The sequence below is a fragment of the Capra hircus genome, unplaced genomic scaffold (assembly GCF_001704415.2).
Source record: "Capra hircus breed San Clemente unplaced genomic scaffold, ASM170441v1, whole genome shotgun sequence".
NCBI classification, from domain to species: domain Eukaryota; kingdom Metazoa; phylum Chordata; class Mammalia; order Artiodactyla; family Bovidae; genus Capra; species Capra hircus.
The window spans coordinates 508,013-526,644 of record NW_017189962.1 but is presented as its reverse complement, the minus strand read 5'-3'; the positions used below and the strand labels follow the sequence as shown (position 1 = coordinate 526,644).

Here is an 18,632-nt window from a genome sequence, read left to right as displayed (position 1 = left end):
GCCTTCTGAGGCCTCAGCGCTGGAGGTTTGGACAAAAGAGAAGCCGCCAGACGTCCTGCGGCCACTCGCAAAGTCATGAGTCCAGCCGACTGTGGGCTCCGCAGAGGTGTGTTCCTGGGAGACCCCTGGGATTCTGACCCTGTCAGGCCTGGGGCACCATGCTCTGCGTCTGGATCTGGGTCTGCCCTGACCGTTCACACAGCTGGAGCCTCCTTCCTGCAGCTCTGCAGGGAGTGCTGACCTGCACGCTTGCTGCTGGTTCGGTGTGCTGGACACCTCCCTGTGAGGGAGCAGGCCTTCCCTGTGATTCCTGTGGCACCAGGGCTTTGTGGAACGGCTCTGACTTGCACGGGGCCTTCAGGGTGGCTCAGGAGTGCCCGCGCTGAAGGGCTTTCACTGTCACTGGGGGCCGTGACACCCGCTGTGGACCCAGACCCCGCGTGAGGCTGTGGGCCCCGGGGGGAGTGGACGCTCGGCAGGCGCCCCTCCCCGAGGCTCCAGCCCCAGGAGAGCCATGGTGTGGTGACCCTGTCGGACCCTGCGTTGGGAGGGCTGAGCGGGAACAGGAGGCTCAGGAGCCAGCATCTCACGGGCGGCGTGTGCTGGCTTTCCCGACGGGGACACAGGGTGGCAGGGAGGTCACTGGCCCCAGCTTGGACAGAGCAGCTGCCCGAGCTCTGACTTCCCAGGAGGGTGAGGTGGGGCCTCCAGGGACAGGAGTGGGGACCCTTCCACAGGCAGCAACGGGCTGGGAGGTGGCACCACACCCGCGGGGAGGGGGCATGAGACAAACCGCCAGGCCTGCCGGGCCCCGCTGGGGGCACTCGGGGTGCTAGGGCCGCAGGCTTCTGCTCCTCTCGCCCCCTTTTTCCATGTTTCAGGAGTTCTGGGTGGCCGTTCCGCTGTTGTGACAGCATGCGCCGTGCTAGCTGCTCCCTGCGTGGCTGATCCAGGGACGGTCCCTTTGCCTTTTGCCTCCTCCTCCTCTGACCCCTCTGCACTCTGCCCTCTGACTTCCCGGCCTTCGTCCCCATTTCCCTGCCTGGCCTGACCTCCACCCTCTCTGATATTCTCGCCCGATCCCCAGACCTCAGGGCCGCTCCTCCACCCCCAGCCCCGTGGCTGAAAGCACCCACCTCCCTCAGAAGCGTTGGTGGGTGTTAGGCAGGGCTCTTCTGTGAATGCAAGTCATTTCAATTCATGAAAAGTGGTGAATTGGGCCGTGGTTGATAAACAAGCAGGCAGGCTAGGCCAGCCGAGGGCTCAGATTCTGGAGCTAAAAATGTGAGTGCCAAGAGGAGGAGGTGCTCCCGGGAGGCCACGAGTCCCAGGGCGGGGGGCGGGGGCAGGGGGCGGCGCTCGGGCCGCGCATCCCAGAGCCGGGGGCAGCGCTCGGGCCCAGATGGCACGTGGCCAGAGGAATCTTCGTAAAGCCCCGTGCTTCGCTCGGGAGCAGTGCGCTGTGAGTGGGCAGTGGGTGGTTTAGTTCAGACAAGAATAAATACAGAGTAAACGTGGAGTGTTCAGTTCACTAGCTGTCGTGGGATTTAAGCCGGGAAAGATTCTGTAGGAGGTGAAGGGCTGTGTGCCCGCTGTCTGTGTGGCGGCGTGTCATCCCCTGGGGTGGGGAAGCTGTGTGTGGAAGCGTGTCGTGACAGTGTTGTCCCCTTGGGTGGACGAGGGGTGGGAGTGTTAGCTTGCATAAATGTCACCGTTAGTGGACAGACGTGGTCGACTCTTTAAAATGTCGGGTAGGTTTTCCCAGGTCCCTAACAGGCAGACAGACAGTATCTCAGAGGATATGGAGCAGATCAGAACACATGTGAGCACCTAACTCACAACAGACGCACCGTGGTTCCCTGGAGAATATGACGATGCCTTCCTTGGCCGTGTGGCTTGCAAGAAGTTACATCCTAACTCTAACCATAATAGACGAATTCCGGGTGGATTGGGTGGATTGTAAGGCTGCTGTGGGTCCAGGCGCGACATGGCCGTCCTCCACAGAGCGTGCGCCTGCTCCACTTGGGCGCAGGGCCGAGGACTCACCCCGCAGCCCGCCCCCGCCTCCCAGCTGCCGGGGGAGAGGAACATTTTGGAAACTGCTGTGAATAACCTGCGGAATGCGGGAAGACTTCTAAGCTGTCAGTGAACTAAACAAGCGGCGGATCTGATTATGTGAGAGCACGGATCTCCGGCTGAGTGACGGCCCTCGCTGCCAGGGGGCGCAGCCACGCCGCCCTCTGGCCTGGAACCTGCTCTCGCCCTTGGCTGCGCTTTCTGGGAGCTCATGAGGAAGGAGAAGCCAAAGGCTGAACGTTACTGTTTCCTCCCGCCCTAAAGCTGCCATGAAGACTCAGACCCAGTGGCTGGCATGGGCTTGGCTGGCGGTTCTCTGCAGGCAGCAGGTTACAGGCTGTCTCTGCGGATGGGCCGCTGGAGTGGGCTCGGCACTCCCGGAGGCTGCCGGCATCCCCGACGGGGAAGGTCCGCGAAGGCACTCCTGCGGGGCTCGCAGCCTGTGCTGGGCGGGGGCAGCAGGTGGACCGCAGTGCTCTGAGGCTGCCCTGGGGGGGGGGGGGTCCGGGCCCGTCTTGGCTGCACGTGGCAGGAGCTCATCCCCAGGGCTGGGTCCGTGAGCCCAGCTCCTGTCAGAGAAGCGAGGTCTTTGGGACAGACCTACTGGGCCTGGATCCTGGGATTCTCCGTGCTTCTTGGCGCCTGCAGGCCTCTCTGACCCTCATACTCTGATGGGACGAGAACCACCTGGAGGAGGCCTCAGTTCTGGACACACCGCCACCCAGCACTCAGCCTGCAGCCCTGCTGGTTCCCGGCAACAGCACAGGGGCCGCGACCTGGGGCCTGGGGCCTGCTGTGCTTGCTGGTCAGCCTGCTGTACGCCTGCTGGCCCCCGCAGCTGTGGACACGCTGATCGCTGAGCTCCAAGGGGCCCCAACCCGGCCGCTGCTCTGGGCAGTGCCGTTGACCCGAGAGGACCCAAAGCCGCACACACCTTCCGGGCGGTCAGCCCACAGCCTTGCCCTCTGCTGTTTGTGTGTTGCTCGGGACCGCGAATCATTCCTAGAGACCCTGCTTCCTGAACCAAAAGGGACAACGACGGGGCTTCTTGGGGGAGTGGCTGTGTCAGGCCTCCAGGGCGCTGCGCGGAGCCCTAAGGGCAAGAATGAAGGTGAGTCCCCGGCAGGCCCTGTGCCTGCTCCGGCCAGCACCTGTCTGTCCCCAGTGACTGGCAAACCTGCAGCGGGAGTGACGTCTTGGGAGCCCCACCACGGAGGCTCGTGCTGGCACGGAGCTCAGCATCCTGGCTTGGAGGCCTGCCCCGCTGGCCGGGGGTGCCGCCGGGATCGGAACCATCCTGGGTCTCGCTTCGGTGGCCTCCCGTGGCCCGGGGGTGCACGCTGTGCTCTTTCTCAGGGAGCCTCCACCACCCAGCGAGCAGCCGTTGTCAGAGGAATGGAGTCATGTCGGAAAGCCCTGGCCTGCAGCCGCTACCCAGAGGACGCTGAGTACCCAGGCTTCCAGCTCCAAAGGAGGTGGACTCGGCCCGCGTCTCAGACGTGCGGCCTTCTGACCAAGAGGCACCTGCAACGTGGGCAGCGGCCCAGACGCCCCTTGGTCCAGATCTGTTTGGTGCCTCTGGGCCTCGGTTCCCCAGGAAGTGGGTGTTGGGAGGCTGCGCCCGGAGAGGCCGCGAGGCGGGCAGTGGTGATCAGGTCATTTGACTCTGCAGGTCAGTGATGGGCCTTCCATCCCCCAAGGCACACAGGCCCCCTTCCCCACCCTGAGGGCACACACGCACTCACCCCCTCCCCTCCCCCCAGGGGATACGTGGTCCCGGCCAGCTGGTGGGTCTGGGACCCTGCTGCCGCCCTCCTGCCCAGGAGACGCTTCCTGCCCAGGAGACAGTCGTGTGGACGAATCGCGGCCGAGTGCACAGCCTGCAGCCCTTCAGAAGAGCTCTGAAGCTTTCATTTCTTCATTCTGTGAGCCCAGCGAGGCCCCACCTCCCCCACCGACCTGTGTGCCTTCCAGCTGCTTCTCTTCCTGTGGCCTCAGGCACAGTGAAGCCTGTGTTCTAGAACGTTCCCTGGGGTGTGCCCCCTCCTCTGGCTCCATCCAGCCTCCAGCCTCTCCTGGCCTGCCCCTCCTGCGCCCCTCGCTGCCTGCAGGGGGTCCCCTAGCCACCACCTCCGGGGCACCCTCTGCCTCCCAGCCTGCCCCACCCCCGTGTCTCCAAGGAGCTGCCCCCTGGTCTCTGGGTGTGAAGCCCCAACTGCAGTCCAGCGGCCTCTTCCTGCCTTCAGGGTGCCCCCTTCCGCCTCCTGATTTCCTCTGCGAGGTAGTGCTGGCCGTGGGGTTTCTGCTCATCTGAGAAAAGACGCTTGATGAGCCCAAGGTCCCCTGCAGGCCCAGGCCCCCCTGCAGGCCAGGCCCCCTGACCTCTGAGCGGGCCCACTAGTGCCAAGCATATTCCTTGCTCGCCTGCTTGCTGAGAGTCGCCTGGCGTCTTGAACAAGGGGTGGGGGGAGCTGGCACCGCGGGCGCAGCTGACCTTTGCGAAATGGCAGGGGCTTGAGGACCAGGGCTGTGGGCCTCAGGGGGTCTTCAGGGGCCCAGCTGAGGGCCAGGCCTCGTCGCGGCAGGTTTGCTGGGAGAGCGAGGCACTTGCCAGGGTTCCAGTCAGTGCTGCTCCTACAGAGCTGCCGCGGCCGGCCTGCAGCACCCCTGTGCTCACACAGGCCACGCGCTCACACAGGCCACGCGTGCTCGCACAGGCCACGCATGCCCGCTGAGGCCACGAGCTCACACAGGCCACGCGTGCTTGCACAGGCCATGTGTGCCCGCTGAGGCCACGAGCTCACACAGGCCACGCGTGCCCACTGAGGCCACGAGCTCACACAGGCCACGCGTGCTCACACAGGCCACACACTCACACAGGCCATACGTGCTCACACAGGCCACGCGTGCCCGCTGAGGCCACAAGCTCACACAGGCCACGCGTGCTTGCACAGGCCACCGCTCACACAGGCCACGCGTGCTCACACAGGCCACGCATGCTCACACAGGCCATGCGCGCTCACACAGGCCACGTGTGCCCGCTGAGGCCACAAGCTCACACAGGCCACGCGCCCTCGCACAGGCCACGTGTGCCCGCTGAGGCCACAAGCTCACACAGGCCACGCGCCCTCGCACAGGCCACCGCTCACACAGGCCACGTGTGCTCACACAGGCCACGCGTGCCCGCTGAGGCCACGAGCTCACACAGGCCACGCGTGCTCGCACAGGCCACCGCTCACACAGGCCACGCGTGCCCGCTGAGGCCACAAGCTCACACAGGCCACGCGTGCTCGCACAGGCCACCTCTCACACAGGCCACGCGTGCTCACACAGGCCACGCATGCTCACACAGGCCACGCGCGCTCGCACAGGCCGCGCGTGCCCGCTGGAGGCCACGCGAGTGAGCAGACCGGCTGTGTCATGGCTTCCCTCCCTCCGGGAGACACCCCGACTCAGAACAGGAGCTGCTGAGGATGTGGGGGTGGAGTGTGCTGAGTGCAGAGGGTTCGGGGGTTCAGGCCCCCCACGGCCCCCACACTCCAGAGGTAGGCATGGAGACAGCTGCCCTGGGTGAGGCCTGGTCGGCGTCTCGGACCTCAGGGTCCCCCCGTCTGAAAGGGTCTGGGCAGTGGCTCAAAGGAACACCGTGCACTTAAACTATTTCCGAAACTTCGTGTTTTGCACCAGATGTACTGGTGCAGGTTCTGAATTTTATAAGAAAAGGTTTTTTCGAATTTTCTGTTAACAGCTAAGAACTATTCTTTCTCAACTTCAAGCCACGACTATTTCAGAGAAAGATGTGGGAAAAAAGAAGGAAAAGCGAGCGTAGCGCCAGAGCAGACACGGTGGGGCCATCTTCGGTTCGTTTCTGGAAAACGAACCTGGATCCTCCCTCTGCAGATGGAGGCCAGGCGCCCGCCCCTGCTCACCGAGCTTGGTGGGGCCCACGGCCACAGTGCCCTTGGCGACTTTCCCCAGAATCATATTTTCCAGATTGTCTTCCCTCCTGGAATCCGAAATAACACTAATGCCAACCTTTAGGGATGTTCCGCTGTCAGAATCCAGGACCCTGCACTGTCTCAGCCCTCACCCCGGCTGGCCCACCCCCGGCAGCTTCTGACCGCAGAGGGCTTCAGCCCGTCTGGGCCGCACCCCACGGGGTGTCGGAGAGGAGCTAGCCAGGAGCGTAGGTGCACACACACTTGGAAGGGTCAGAACTCGACGGCCAAGATCTTAGCTCCCTGCACCTCATCTTCACGGTTCCGTCAGAATGGGGGTGCCAGCCTCCGCAGGGCGGGTGTGGGGGACCTTGTCCTGCCAAGGACGGGGAAGACGGACAGGAGAGAGGCTGGGAGCGGCCTTAAGTCCCGAATAAGTGGAACGGAGTCAGCTCTACAATAAGGGCCTTTTGTAGCAAATCGACAGCGGAGCGCGGAGCACGTCTGCCTCTCAGACTGGAAAGGTGCACGGCTCGATGACCAGGTTCCAGCAGGGATCCGGGGAGGAGCGTTTCTAATGCGGCAGTCGGCTTGGCAGTACAATGGATGTGTGTGAAAGCTGCAAGCTGTGGACCAGTGAACACACTTGAGCAGTGAAGGTGGGACGGGACCTGCAGACATGAGGGGGGGACCTGAACCCTGACTGACACCCAGTCAGACCACATGGGCACCCTGGGCAGAACAAGGCTGCCTGGACCCGGGTAGGGGGAGGATGGGGGTGTGGGGGGCGACGTGCTTAGTTGCTCAGTCGTGTCTGACTCTTTGCGACCCCATGGACTGTTGTCCACCAGGCTTCTCTGTCCATGGGATTCTTTCTGCAGGCAAGAATGCTGGAATGGGTTGCATGCCGTAATCCAGGGGATCTCCCCAACCCAGGGATCGAACACAGGTCTGCTACATCACAGGCAGCTTCTTTACTGTCTGAGCCACCAGGGAAGCCCAGGAATACTGCAGTGGGTAGCCTGTCCCTTCTCCAGGGCATCTTCCCAACCCAGAAATGGAACCAGGGTCTCCTGCGTATCAGGGGGGTTCTTTACCAGCCGAGCCACCAGGGAAGCCCGTGAGGGGTGATGGCTGCACACAGCCTGTGAATGTGCTGGGAACACTGAATTGTCCCTTTTAAATGGGTGAATTTTGTGGTCTGCTGACCCTATCTCAATAAATTTTTCTGTTGAAAAACAAAAATCAAGACGTGCACCCTGGAGACCCCGCACCTGTGAGGTGGCTGAGGGGGCAGCCAGTGGGGGGCGTCTCGCCCGTGCCCACTGCCAGGCGTTGGCCCAGCTGTGCCCCATCCCTGCCTCTTCCTGGGCCTGCTCCCCTGTCTGAGGTCCCGCAGGCGCGTCCTCTGCCTCGCCCGTGTCCCGGCACCTCCTGGCCCTGCCCAGAGGCTCAGGGCCCCCGGGGTGGCCTCCCTGCCCGTGGGGAGCTCGGACCCAGGAGGCCTCATCCTTCAGCAGCCTCCCTGCTGCCTCCCCTTAGCTTGTTGGAGCAAAACGGCACCGTGTGGCTCCCCTGCCGTCTCTTTGACCTCCTTCCCCCTCTCAGCTGCCCCGCGCCCTTTCCTGGTAACCTCCTGGAAATCCCCGCGTAGTTAGCAGCGCACAAAGGGCTGGCTGGCTGAGAGTCAGTGGAGCCGAGCTGGGGGGCCTTGACTTGGGGTGAGACTCCAACAGTCTGCCTTCAGCTCCTGTTATAGCTGGGATGGTGCCTCACATGAGGGCATTCTCGACCCTACTGACTTCTTAAGTAGTTTTCCAGAAGCCTCTTTTTGAGTTTGGTATGTGAAAATCTATTGGGGAATCTGCAGTTTACAGATGCGTTCAGGCCTGTCGAAGCAGGCGGTCACAGGATGCGGTTGCTGGGAGGACACCCAGCTGTTGCAGTCCCTGCTCCATCTTTGAGGGGCCCAGATGAGGCATGGGTGCCGGGAACACCAGTGAGGGGTGTTGCTCGTTGAGGCTGGTCCAGGCCGGCGTGTGAGCGGAGGCCCCAGTGTGACCCCACGCCTGTCAGGTGGGCCGGCTGTGGGGGCCTGTGACGGTGCTGTTGCCTGCCTGAGCCCTCTCCCATGTGCCCTGCCCCCGAGGGACCCTGAAGGGAGGGGCCCACGTGCCCCCACACCCCCACACACTGCTGGGTGCCTGGTGCCCAACAGCAGGTGCAGCTCCAGGTCCCATCATCCGGGCAGGCTTGTCAGGGGGCTGCTCAGGCATGTCCCCAGGAGCCCTCAGCTTCCGAGCCAGTGGGAAAGCCACTGGGGACACAGCTGTAAATACCCTCCTCCTTTCTGGTCTCAGCAGCCCTTAGAAATGCAGCATTAGGTGAAAAAGTATTTCCTAAACAGAGGCACAAAATTTCAGTTTCCAGGGAATCAGAAATACCTGTTCACAACGTTATAAAATAAAGGAGACGCGTGGTTTCTTTTTCCCTTGACTTAACTTCACAGCTTTTATTTGAAGATTGAGTTGTTGTCCAAGAGCACTATTCTTATTTCTGGCTTAATTAGAAAAGCTGAAGCGAGTAATAGCATACGCTTTTTCCGTTGGGAAAAGACAGGCACCCAAGTGAGAGCAAAGTCACCTAACATTTTGTGTGTCTCAGGTGCTGAATGTGTGGAATCCAGTTCAGACAGAAGATCTAAGTGATTCTGGGGGTGTTGTCCACAGACCTGGGCTGAGCGTGAGCCCCAGCTGCTTTGTGCCTATGGCTCGTCTCCCCTGGGAGCCTCAGCGACACTTGTCTTTTGACCCCTCGGCCCCCTTGCCGGCAGCGCAGACAGAGGAGCGCTCCGGGTGGGCAGGTGGTCTGCAGGCTCTTCGGGAGCGGCTGCGTGAGGTGCAGCGAGGGGCAGCCAGGGTGGGGGGCCCTCACCTGCCCCTGCAGCCCCTGCTTTCCCTCTGGCTCAGAAGCTGAGGGCTCCTGTGGGTGTGGGCGCACCGGGCCCGGGAGCCTGGAGAGTGCTGCCTGCCCCTCGTCCTGTACTTGCAGGGGTGCTATGGACCTGTGCCCCAGATTCCCCTCCCTCAGCCCCACAGGACCGTTTGTTTATTCAGCTGGAGATGCCCAGCACTCAAGGTGACCTGTGCCTGGGCCCTGGGGGAGACAGAAGCTTCTGGGGTGGGAGGAGGCCTCAGGCAGGAGGGGACCCCCCGCGTGGCCCGGCTCCTGTTTGTATGTGGGTGATGCTTCTGCAAGGCCTGGGTGGTGACGAGATAAACTCTGACAGTCTCAGCGCAGGAGGGCAGGCAGGACCCCTGGGCGGGGCCGCCCCCGACCTGGCCGGTGACCATCATGGTGGAGACGAGGCCCAGCACGACTGACCCTCTGAGTTCGCAAAAGGCGTGAGAGTTCTGAGTTAGAAGCGCGTGAAACCACCAGTGTTGAGTGGTGTCAGGTGATTCAGGATTGAAAAGTCACTGCATGGGGACAGCCGACCCAAGGGTCGTCCACTGCCATGCGCCCTGTGCCCTCCCCCAGCTGCCGAAGGTCCTGCTGGAGCCCTAGCGTGCCTGCCACAGGCCGTCCCACGTCATCATTCTCAAGTCGGAGGGCCTCTGCGTCAGAGTCAGATGCACCAGGGGCGCAGGGCAGGGTCTCCTCAGCCGGGGGGACGCTCGGGACCTCCTGGGTGCTCTGTAGCCGGGTGCATAGCACCTTTGGGTCGTCACCGTGGGTGGGGAGGCGCCTCTTTGCCCAAGCACCTGAGCGTCTGAGTGCTGCGCCGTCGCCTCTCAGGACATCGGGACAGGGATACAGGCTGGACGTGCAGCTGGGAGGGAGCTCTGGTGGGCAGCTGGTGGGCAGGCTGCCCTGCGGGCACTTGAGGCTTCTGTCATCGTGTGGGGTGCTGGAAAGCCAGGCTGGCCAGGGCCTCCTGGGTCACCTGCATGGTAGCGAGCCTGGCCTGTGGCTCCGCACACAGAACACCAGTGTCCAGCAGCCAGCGTGGAGGCTCATGGCTGCGACCTCCCACAGGAAACCCTGCAGTTGCCCCTGGTCACTCAGGGCCTGGAGGCCAGCCCAGACCAGAGGGAGGGATGTGGGAGACCCCCAGGAGGGGCGGCAAGGAGCTCTGACGCCCCGCGCTGTGTGTTTGGGGAGAGGCTGCCGCGCGGTCAGTGCCCAGCAGACCATGTCGTCACAGGCTCGCTCCTTGACTCCCTGGAACACAGGTTTCGGGAGTGCTCACCGTCGGCCCAGCACTGCTGGATGCAGAGAGGAAGAGGGAGCAGGCGTGACTGTGGGTCACGGTGAGGAGGGGGTGACCGGAGGCTCTGGGATCCCTCTGCCTTGCGGCCCCAGAGTCTGAGGGGCGACCCTGTGGTGTCCGTGTGGGGAGCAGGGCCCGGTCGGTCTCCTCCCGGGGCTCCTGGCTGCCTGGGGGGCTCGGCCCATCAGGGGCCCCTCGCACGCTGCGTGCTCGGCACAGGGCATCAGAGAAGAGCTCCGGAGGGCGTTTCTGCACCTTCTGCAGCGGTTTCTCGGAAGACATGCCTGACTGTCTTTTCATAGGGTTTCCGCCTGGAGAGCTAGTGTGTTTCATTTTTAGGGAAATCGCGAGAATTATGCGTTCTGCCATTTCCACGTGTTCATCAGCTCCTGGGGCCTCGGCGCCTGGGTGTGCCGCTCACAGTGGGCTGGAAGGTGTAGCTCTCCTCCCTCCTACCGTATGTTGGACTCAATCTCCTTCTAGCAGACTTACTTCATTCTCACCTTTCACGTTGTCACCTGTTCTCCTTGGAAACTGGGGGAGGCCTGAGATATACGTCTGCGAGTCCTCCCGAGCCCTAGGTGTGCCCCCACCCCAGTGCCTGGAGCAGACCTTGGCTGCTCTGGGCCAGGCAGCTCAGCCCAGAGGCCTCCTGGCTTGTAAACCGGCCTGCGGGAGAGGAGGCTGCCTGCGGCGTGATTCAGGAGCCCAGCCTCATCCGATTGTGGGGGTGCTCGGTCGCTCAGTCGTCCGACTCTTTTCGACACCCTGGACTGTGGGCTGCCAGGCTCCTCTGTCCATGGAATGTCCCAGGCAGGGACACTGGAGCGGGGGCCGCTTCCTCCTCCAGGGCGTCTTCCCGGCCCAGGGACCAGCCTGTGTCTGTCCTGTGTGTCTGCTGCTTTGGGAGGCGGGGTCTTTTTACCTGTGAGCCATCTGAGAAGCTGTTCTATTTAATATCAAGTGTTAAAAGAAAATAGCAAGGCAGTCGAAAACATATTCAAGGAAAGAGAATGTTTTCATCATGAAACTGATCTCCAGTGGGAAATGGGCTTTTATGTAGCTACAAGGAGCTACACTGGCCACCAGACTCCGTAGCCCTGTAGGCACTTGGAGAGAGCAGACGGGAGCCTGGGGGTTGTGGCCCCCTCACCAGGTCCTGCTCCTGTGCGCGGGGAGGGCTGGGGAGGGCTGTCTCTGCAGGACGAGGGTCGGGGGCTCCTGCAGCTGGTCATGTGTGGTTAGAGTTTGGCCTGTAGCTGAGCTGAGGACCAGCCTACATAGTAGGGCAGAGCGGAGGTCCCGCGCTTCATGGACACGGCAAAGCTGAGGCCCTGGTTCACCGCTGGCGTCTTCCCAGGGGCGGGTGAGGGCAGCAGCAGAGGTCAGAGCCTCCCAGGGGCGAGCCCGTGGACGTGGGGGCTGGGCCAGCAGGACCAGCGATGGCCTCTTGGGGTGCAGACTACACTGCTTGCCCTGCAGGGCGCTGGGCTTCCTGGTCTGGGCTGAAGCTGGTGGAGCTGAGGAGACCACCCACCGCCCTCAGGAGGCCCGCCCCTCCGCCGGGTCAGGCTGGAGACCAGCCCTCTGTGGGGCTGGGTCTTTCTGGCTGTGATCGCCTGGAGTGTGCGTGGAGCGTGGCCAGCGGCGGCCAGAAACCACGGCCTGACGCGTTAATTAGAGACAGGTTTGCTGCCTGGGGGAGCCTGGTGGGCTGCCGTCTATGGGGTCGCAGAGAGTTGGACACGACTGAAGTGGCTTAGCAGCAGCAGCTGCTGCTTCAGCGCTGATTTATCACGGGTAAATTCAGCATTCAGAGATGATACTTGGCGCAAACTTGCTGTCTGGATCAGTCCACCAGCAGACAGGCACTCTGGGTGGACAGTATACATTTTGGAGTTGTGGTTAACAGGAGGGACACATTTGATAATGTGACTTATTTGGCTCTTAGAATGAAACCAGAGTTTACTTTCCTTTTTCTTTGCAGGCATTTATCCATCCATTCGTTTATCAAATGATCAGCACCTACCAAATACCGGGCATGATTTTGCCTTCTTAGGGAAACAGCTCCACACATGAGAAGAAAGAACACATCTCTTTTCTCTCTTGAGGGACGAAAAGGCCCCATAATCTGTGGTCAGGAGGAAACCGACCTCCAGCCCTGGGCATAAGTGACAGACGTGGAAGAGACGCCATCTGCTCTGGGGTGGCTGGGACCCGCCCTGCCCCCGTGGCCATGGCAGGGCCCCCAGCTGCAGGGCCCGGCAGACGACGTGGCCGGAGTGGGTGCCGGCCTCCTCCCTTCCCCCGGCCTGAGTCACTTGTTAGCACTGGCTCCGGGGCCTGGCTGGTCTCGGGTGCTGCCATCGCCATAGCAACCAGGACGGTTCTGTAGCCACAGGGGTGGGGCGGGGGGTGGGAGGCCACGTTCATCGCCTCAGTTTTAACTGGTTGTTCAGAGAAGGCATTTCCATCTCTTCTGTTCTGGAAGAGAAGTGTCAACTGCTGCTGCTTGTGTTTTGAGGTTCTTAGGAGAACAAACAGGGAAAATCCCCATCCTGTGTTTTCTACTAAAGGCCATCTCCAGTAAGACTTAAAAAAAAAAAAATTTAATACTACTTTTAAGAAACACAGGCACTTTTGCAGCCAAATATCTCATTTCTTGCAAAAAAAAAAAAGAATTCCAACAGGAAGTGCAGTCACATCCTAGCAGTGTCATCAGGGAAGTCGGGGTGCCTTTGGGGGAAGGCTGTGAGCATCAGTTTGGGAAGCGGGCAGGAAGTCGATGGGCCCTTCGGATGCGGTTTGGCACGGTCTTCATGCACCTGCGTGAGTACACGTGAGTGCTTGCGTCTGCCAGGAGCGCCTGGAAAATCTGTCTCTAGACACTTCATGGAATCACGTGCCCCTCTCAGCTTGTCTGTTTCTATGCCCAGCTCCCCCGGAGTGGCCTGGGGTCCCAGGGATGGTGTGGCAGGTCCCCGGAGTGCAGCAGGTGTGCGTGTTCAGGTTGCAGCCGGCGCTGCTGGGAAGCCTCAGAACACTAGATTCACTGGCACAGAAAACATCCACTCGGTTATTGCTCTCCTCCATCCCAAGTGATGACGTTAATGAAGAGCTTGAAAGAGAGGCTTCGGGCTCACAGACTCACCTCTGCCCTTCAGAGGCTGCGGCAGGAAGCTGCAAACGGCGTGTTTCCCCGAGAGCAGAGTCAAGCATGTCCCTGGGGTGGAGGTGTGCCCGTTCTGGGTGCCGAGCTCTGAGGAACTTCTGCTCTGGTTTCAGTTTGGTTTCTGTTGTTGTTGTTTTTCCTTCAGCTTTAACCAGGGGCGGGGGTGTGGCTCTGGGTGGTACTGGCAGGTGTCGCCGAGCCGGGACTGCTCCGGCGGTGCTGGGTGCTCAGACTCAGCCCCTCCCTGGCCCTGCGTCTGGGGCCCTAAGACGCCCAGCTGGGGAACAAGAGGCCCCTGGGAGGCAGGAGCTCCTTGAGGGGGCTCCTTCCTTCTGACCTGGGAGGAGACCAAGTGGGACCTCTGCTCCCACTTGGTCCACAAGCAGAGGGGCCGCAGTGGCCTGCAGCAAGCTTGCCCTGGCTCCTGGCAGAGGGCCCAGCAACTGTGGCTTTGCCGGTGGTCTCCAGTCAGACCCGGGGTCACAGGCGCCGTGGGCTGGTGGCACCAGGCTGCCTGCAGCTCGTGCCCTTTCTCCCAGCACGCAGGGGGAGGCACGGGCGTAGCTGGCCCCTGGACTCTTCCTCACTGGTGTTTGTGCGTGTGTGCCGAGCTACCTCAGTCGTTTCCGACTCTTTGTGATCCTTGGTATTGCCCCAACTTTGACCTAATACTAGCAAATTAATCAAAATAAAAAGAGAGCTGGGGATTAATAGATAAGCAAGTGTCAGCCTCGGGAAAGAAGGGGATGCTGCTTCAGGCCAGGGCATGGGTGAGCCTTGAGGATACAGCATTGAGCAACATAAGCCAGGCCCAGAATGACAAGCACGGTGACCCCACTCCTGCGAGGCCCCTGGGGTCACCAGGGCCACAGAGCCCAAAGCTGGAAGCGGGCTGCGGGAGCGGAAATGGGGCCTGCTGCCTCCTGGGTGGAGAGCCTCGGTGTTCTGAGATGGAAGGGTTCCTGAGGTTGATTGTGCAAGCGTGCTGCAGTTAACGGAGGGTGCCGCTGAGCTTGCGCTTAAAGGGGAGTGAGAGGGTAGTTCGAGTTTCTGTGTATCTTACCATAATTTAAGGTCTTCCCTGGTGGCTTATTGGCAAAGAATCTGCCTACAATGCAGGAGACCTGGGTTCCATCCCTGGGTTGGGAAGCTCCCCTGGAGGAGGAAATGGCAGCCCCCTCCAGTGTTCTTGCCTGGAGAATCCCACGGACAGAGGAGCCTGGCGGGCTGCAGGCCATGCAGTCGCAAAGAGTCAGACGCGACTGAGTGATTAACACACACCATGATTTAAACAGTGAAAATATTAAAGGGACTAACCACTGACTTAATGACATGAGTTTGAGTGAACTCCGGGAATTGGTGATGGACAGGGAGGCCTGGCGTGCTGCAGTCCGTGGCATTGCAAAGAGCTGGACGCGACTGAGCAGCTGAACTGAGCTGACTGAATGTGGGTTAAAGGAAACAGTCCTTAATTCCTAGGCTGCTGGCTCCCTACTTTTACAGGAATCCACTGTTTTAGAGGCCAGTGTGTGTCACCTGCAGGTAGCAGCGCAGATGGTGTTTTCCGCAGCACTCTGACTGGTGGTAACAAGAAAGCGTGCAGGGTATGCAGAAGTGAGCAGGTGCCCTGCCGTGGAGTGAACGCGTTGTTGGGAAAGATGTCTGAGACTAACTGGGAGACTAAACAATTCCATGCGAAACTGATGGTTTACATTTGCCTTTAGGTGAAGCCAAAAACCTTCCCACATACCCGGGGCCAAACAAGATGCGTGATTGTTACTGCACAGTGAACCTCGACCAGGAGGAGGTTTTCAGGACCAAAGTCGTGGAGAAATCACTCTGGTATGTCCGCTGCTGCCCTGTTTGAGGCTGATGATCCCTGGCCTTCCATCTCCGTGTCTCTTGGCTCACTGGGCAGTTATGAGCTGATGGTCCCTGAATGCCCCTCGTGTCCAGGACTGGGTGGGAGGGCAGAGCAGAGGCCGTCTGTGTGCTGGGAGGTGCGTGGGAACTTCCCAAGCCCAGATGAGCGGGCGCAACAAGAGTGCCGATCACAGGTCTCAGAGCGTGGACGTTTGGGAAGCGTTTCCACCATCTCCCTTTTCCTGAAGACGCTCAAGGTGAGTGTGGAAGTCACTGCCCTCAGAGGTCAGAGGCCTCGAGAGCGAGTGCCGATGGAGTTAGAGGTGGGGGAGCAGGTGGGAAGGGGAGAGTTCAGGCCTGGAGACAGAGGAGTTTGCAGCAGGAGAGACAGGTCAGCTTGTGTAGGAATCCCCCGAGAGCCTGTTCAAGCCCGGTTGGTTCTGGTGGGCCGTGATTCGCATTTCCCACCAGCTCCAGGCCCACTGGCCCCAACCCCACCCTAGGGACCCCACCCTAGGGTGGGAACTGTAGCACCTGTGGTCGCTGCGTGCTGGGGGCGGTGCCTTGCTGCCCGGCAGGTTGGGGAGGGGGCCAGGGTGTGGGTCTGGAAGTAACACGGGGCCGGGTGGGGTCTCGACCAGCACAAGCGAGGTTCTGGCTGCGGCCCCGCCCTCGGGCTTAGGACTGTGGGTTGTGTGGGTCCATCCACAGAGCTATTTTGGGCTTGAGAACATTTTTAGCGGATGAATTATATCCTTGCTTATTGCTGCTTCTAAGTGGGAACAAACAGCACGTTCTGATGACTTAATGAACTTAAGTTTTAGAAACTGTTAAGATCTCCTGCCCCCGAGACGTGGAGACACTTCCCTTCACCATCTGCCCTTCGCTGCCCACACTCGCAGGGCGGTTCCCGAGGCCCTGTTATTTCAGTCCACACTCAGCATCCTCCGAAGTGATTTGCTGAAGCAAAACGAGCAGATTGAGGAGTTTGTCAAGAGTCGAGTGTGGCTTTGGGATAACCAGCAAGGCTATTTTCTGTGAGCGCCCCGGGAGAGGAGCCCTTCTGTGTTTAAATGGTCCCTGTTAGAAGGTCATAAACCTGGAGAGTCAGCACCGGCCCCTGTGAAACTGGGCTCCCTTGCAGGCCTGCTGGGTGAGGGTCTCTGAGAAGTGACTCTTGAGGAGCCTCTGCCTCAGGTGAGGGCAAGAAGTGAGCACCATTCCTAAAAATATTTCTCACGAGTTTAGAAATAGAAACCATACTTTCTGGTTTTGGTGGCACAAGACACTGTACTCTGGGGGCAGGGAGGGGAGACTGTGGGCTGCAAATAAGCCGGGGTGTAGTGATGTCGGGGTGGGGAGGACTCTCTGTGATATAGTCAGAACCAGAGCACCCCGGAAGCTGTCCCAGGGGCCGGCCACGGGGGGGGGGTCGGGTAACTCCGGGGGGGCCGGGTAGCTCCAGGGGGGCCGGGTAACTCCGGGGGGCCGGGTAACTCCAGGAGGGCCCGGGTAACTCCGGGGGGGCCAGGTAACTCCAGGAGGGCCCGGGTAACTCCGGGGGGGCCCCGGTAACTCCGGGGGGGCCGGGTAACTCCAGGGGGGCCCGGGTAACTCCAGGAGGGCCGGGTAGCTCCAGGGGGGCCCGGGTAACTCCAGGAGGGCCCGGGTAGCTCCAGGAGGGCCCGGGTAACTCCAGGAGGGCCGGGTAACTCCAGGAGGGCCGGGTAACTCCAGGGGGGCCGGGTAACTCCAGGAGGGCCCGGGTAACTCCAGGAGGGCCGGGTAACTCCAGGGGGACCGGGTAGCTCCAGGAGGGCCCAGGTAGCTCCAGGGGGGCCCGGGTAACTCCAGGGGGGCCCGGGTAACTCCAGGAGGGCCCGGGTAACTCCAGGGGGGCCCGGGTAACTCCAGGGGGGCCCAGGTAACTCAGGAGGGCCCAGAGTACACGCTCCTTCTGACCCTCACTCCCCATTCATGCTTTCCGCACAGGCAGTGTTAATATGCTACCTTTTAAGGCTAATGTATTCATTAGCTCAACTAATATTTATTGAGTGCTTATCTAATATACAAGATAAGGCCAGGAGTGCTGAAAGCAGAAAGTTAAAGCTGACAGCAAATAGACAAATTCACACAAAATAATTCTGAGAACCTACAAAAATACGAAACAGTAAGCAAATGGGACCTAGCTAAATGTAAACACTTTTGCATCGTTTTTGTTTCCTTTAAGGAAACCATAAAATGGAAAGACAGCGTACGGAATTAGAGAAGGTGTTTGCAGCTGACACTGACAAACGGTCAGTGTCCAAAGTATGTAAACAGCTCATGCAGCTCGACACCAAAACACCAAGCAGCCCAATCAGAAAACGGGCGGAAGACCTGTGCACTTCTCCAAAGACACACAGAGGCCAGCAGGCACGCGGAAAGATGTCCAACAGTGCCAATTAGAGGAGAGCAGATCAAAACTAAACTGTGCAAGACACACGGTTTTTTAGTTAGAAAACTAGAAACAGAACTGCTGTATGACCCAGGAGTCCCAAGTCCTGAGCGTACACGCAGAGAAAGCCACGGGTCAGTACGATACAAGCGTGCCAGCGTGCACGGCAGCGCTGCTTATGATGGCAGAAACACTGAACAACCGGGCTGTGCGTCAGCAGGTAGACGAACGGATGGACACACGATGAAACGCCACTTGGCCGTGAAGAGGAATAAGACGGTGCCGTGTGCAGAAACACGGGTGGACCTAGAGATTGTCACACTAAGTGAAGTAAGTCAGACAGAAATCAAGCATCGTACGGTATTGCTGACACGTGGGATCTAAAAACCAGATACAAATGGACTTGCTTACAAATAAGAAATAGACAGACATACAAAACAAACTGATGGTTGCCAAAGGGCACAGTGGGGGAGGGGAGAGGGACCAACAGATGCACCCACTACATGTAGCACAGATGAACAGCAGAGGCCTCTCGTAAGCACAGAGAGCTATACCCAATATCTTGCAATAGCCTATAGTGGAAGAAAATCTGAGAAAGAGTGTGTGTGTGTGGGTGTACGTGTGTGTGAGTGTGTATGTGTGTGAGTGTGTGAGTGTGTGTGTATGTGTGAGTGTACGTGTGTGTGTGTATGTGTGTATGTGAGTGTGTGTGTGAGTGTGCGTGTGTGTATATGAGTGTGTATGTGTGTGAGTGTGCGTGTGTGTATGTGGGTGTGTGAGTGTGTGTATGTGTGAGTGTGTGTGTGAGTGTGAGTGTGTGTGAGTGTGTGGGTCTGTGTGTGTGTATGTGTGTGTGTCAGTGTGTGTGTATGT

At 60.0% G+C, this 18,632-nt stretch overlaps 1 protein-coding gene across 3 annotated transcripts in view; it reads left to right on the top strand.

The window, feature by feature from the left end:
- Positions 1-18,632, top strand: part of RASA3 (RAS p21 protein activator 3) — an 82,047-nt gene that overhangs the window by 15,806 nt on the left and 47,609 nt on the right. For 2 of the 3 annotated variants that reach the window (XM_018044975.1, XM_018044976.1), the window contains exon 2: positions 15,184-15,301. In XM_018044975.1, the coding sequence (XP_017900464.1) occupies positions 15,184-15,301 (118 nt within the window). Of the gene's footprint in view, positions 1-12,065; positions 12,088-15,183; positions 15,302-18,632 lie in introns of those variants that run through there. The other variant, XM_018044977.1, reaches the window with a different exon arrangement.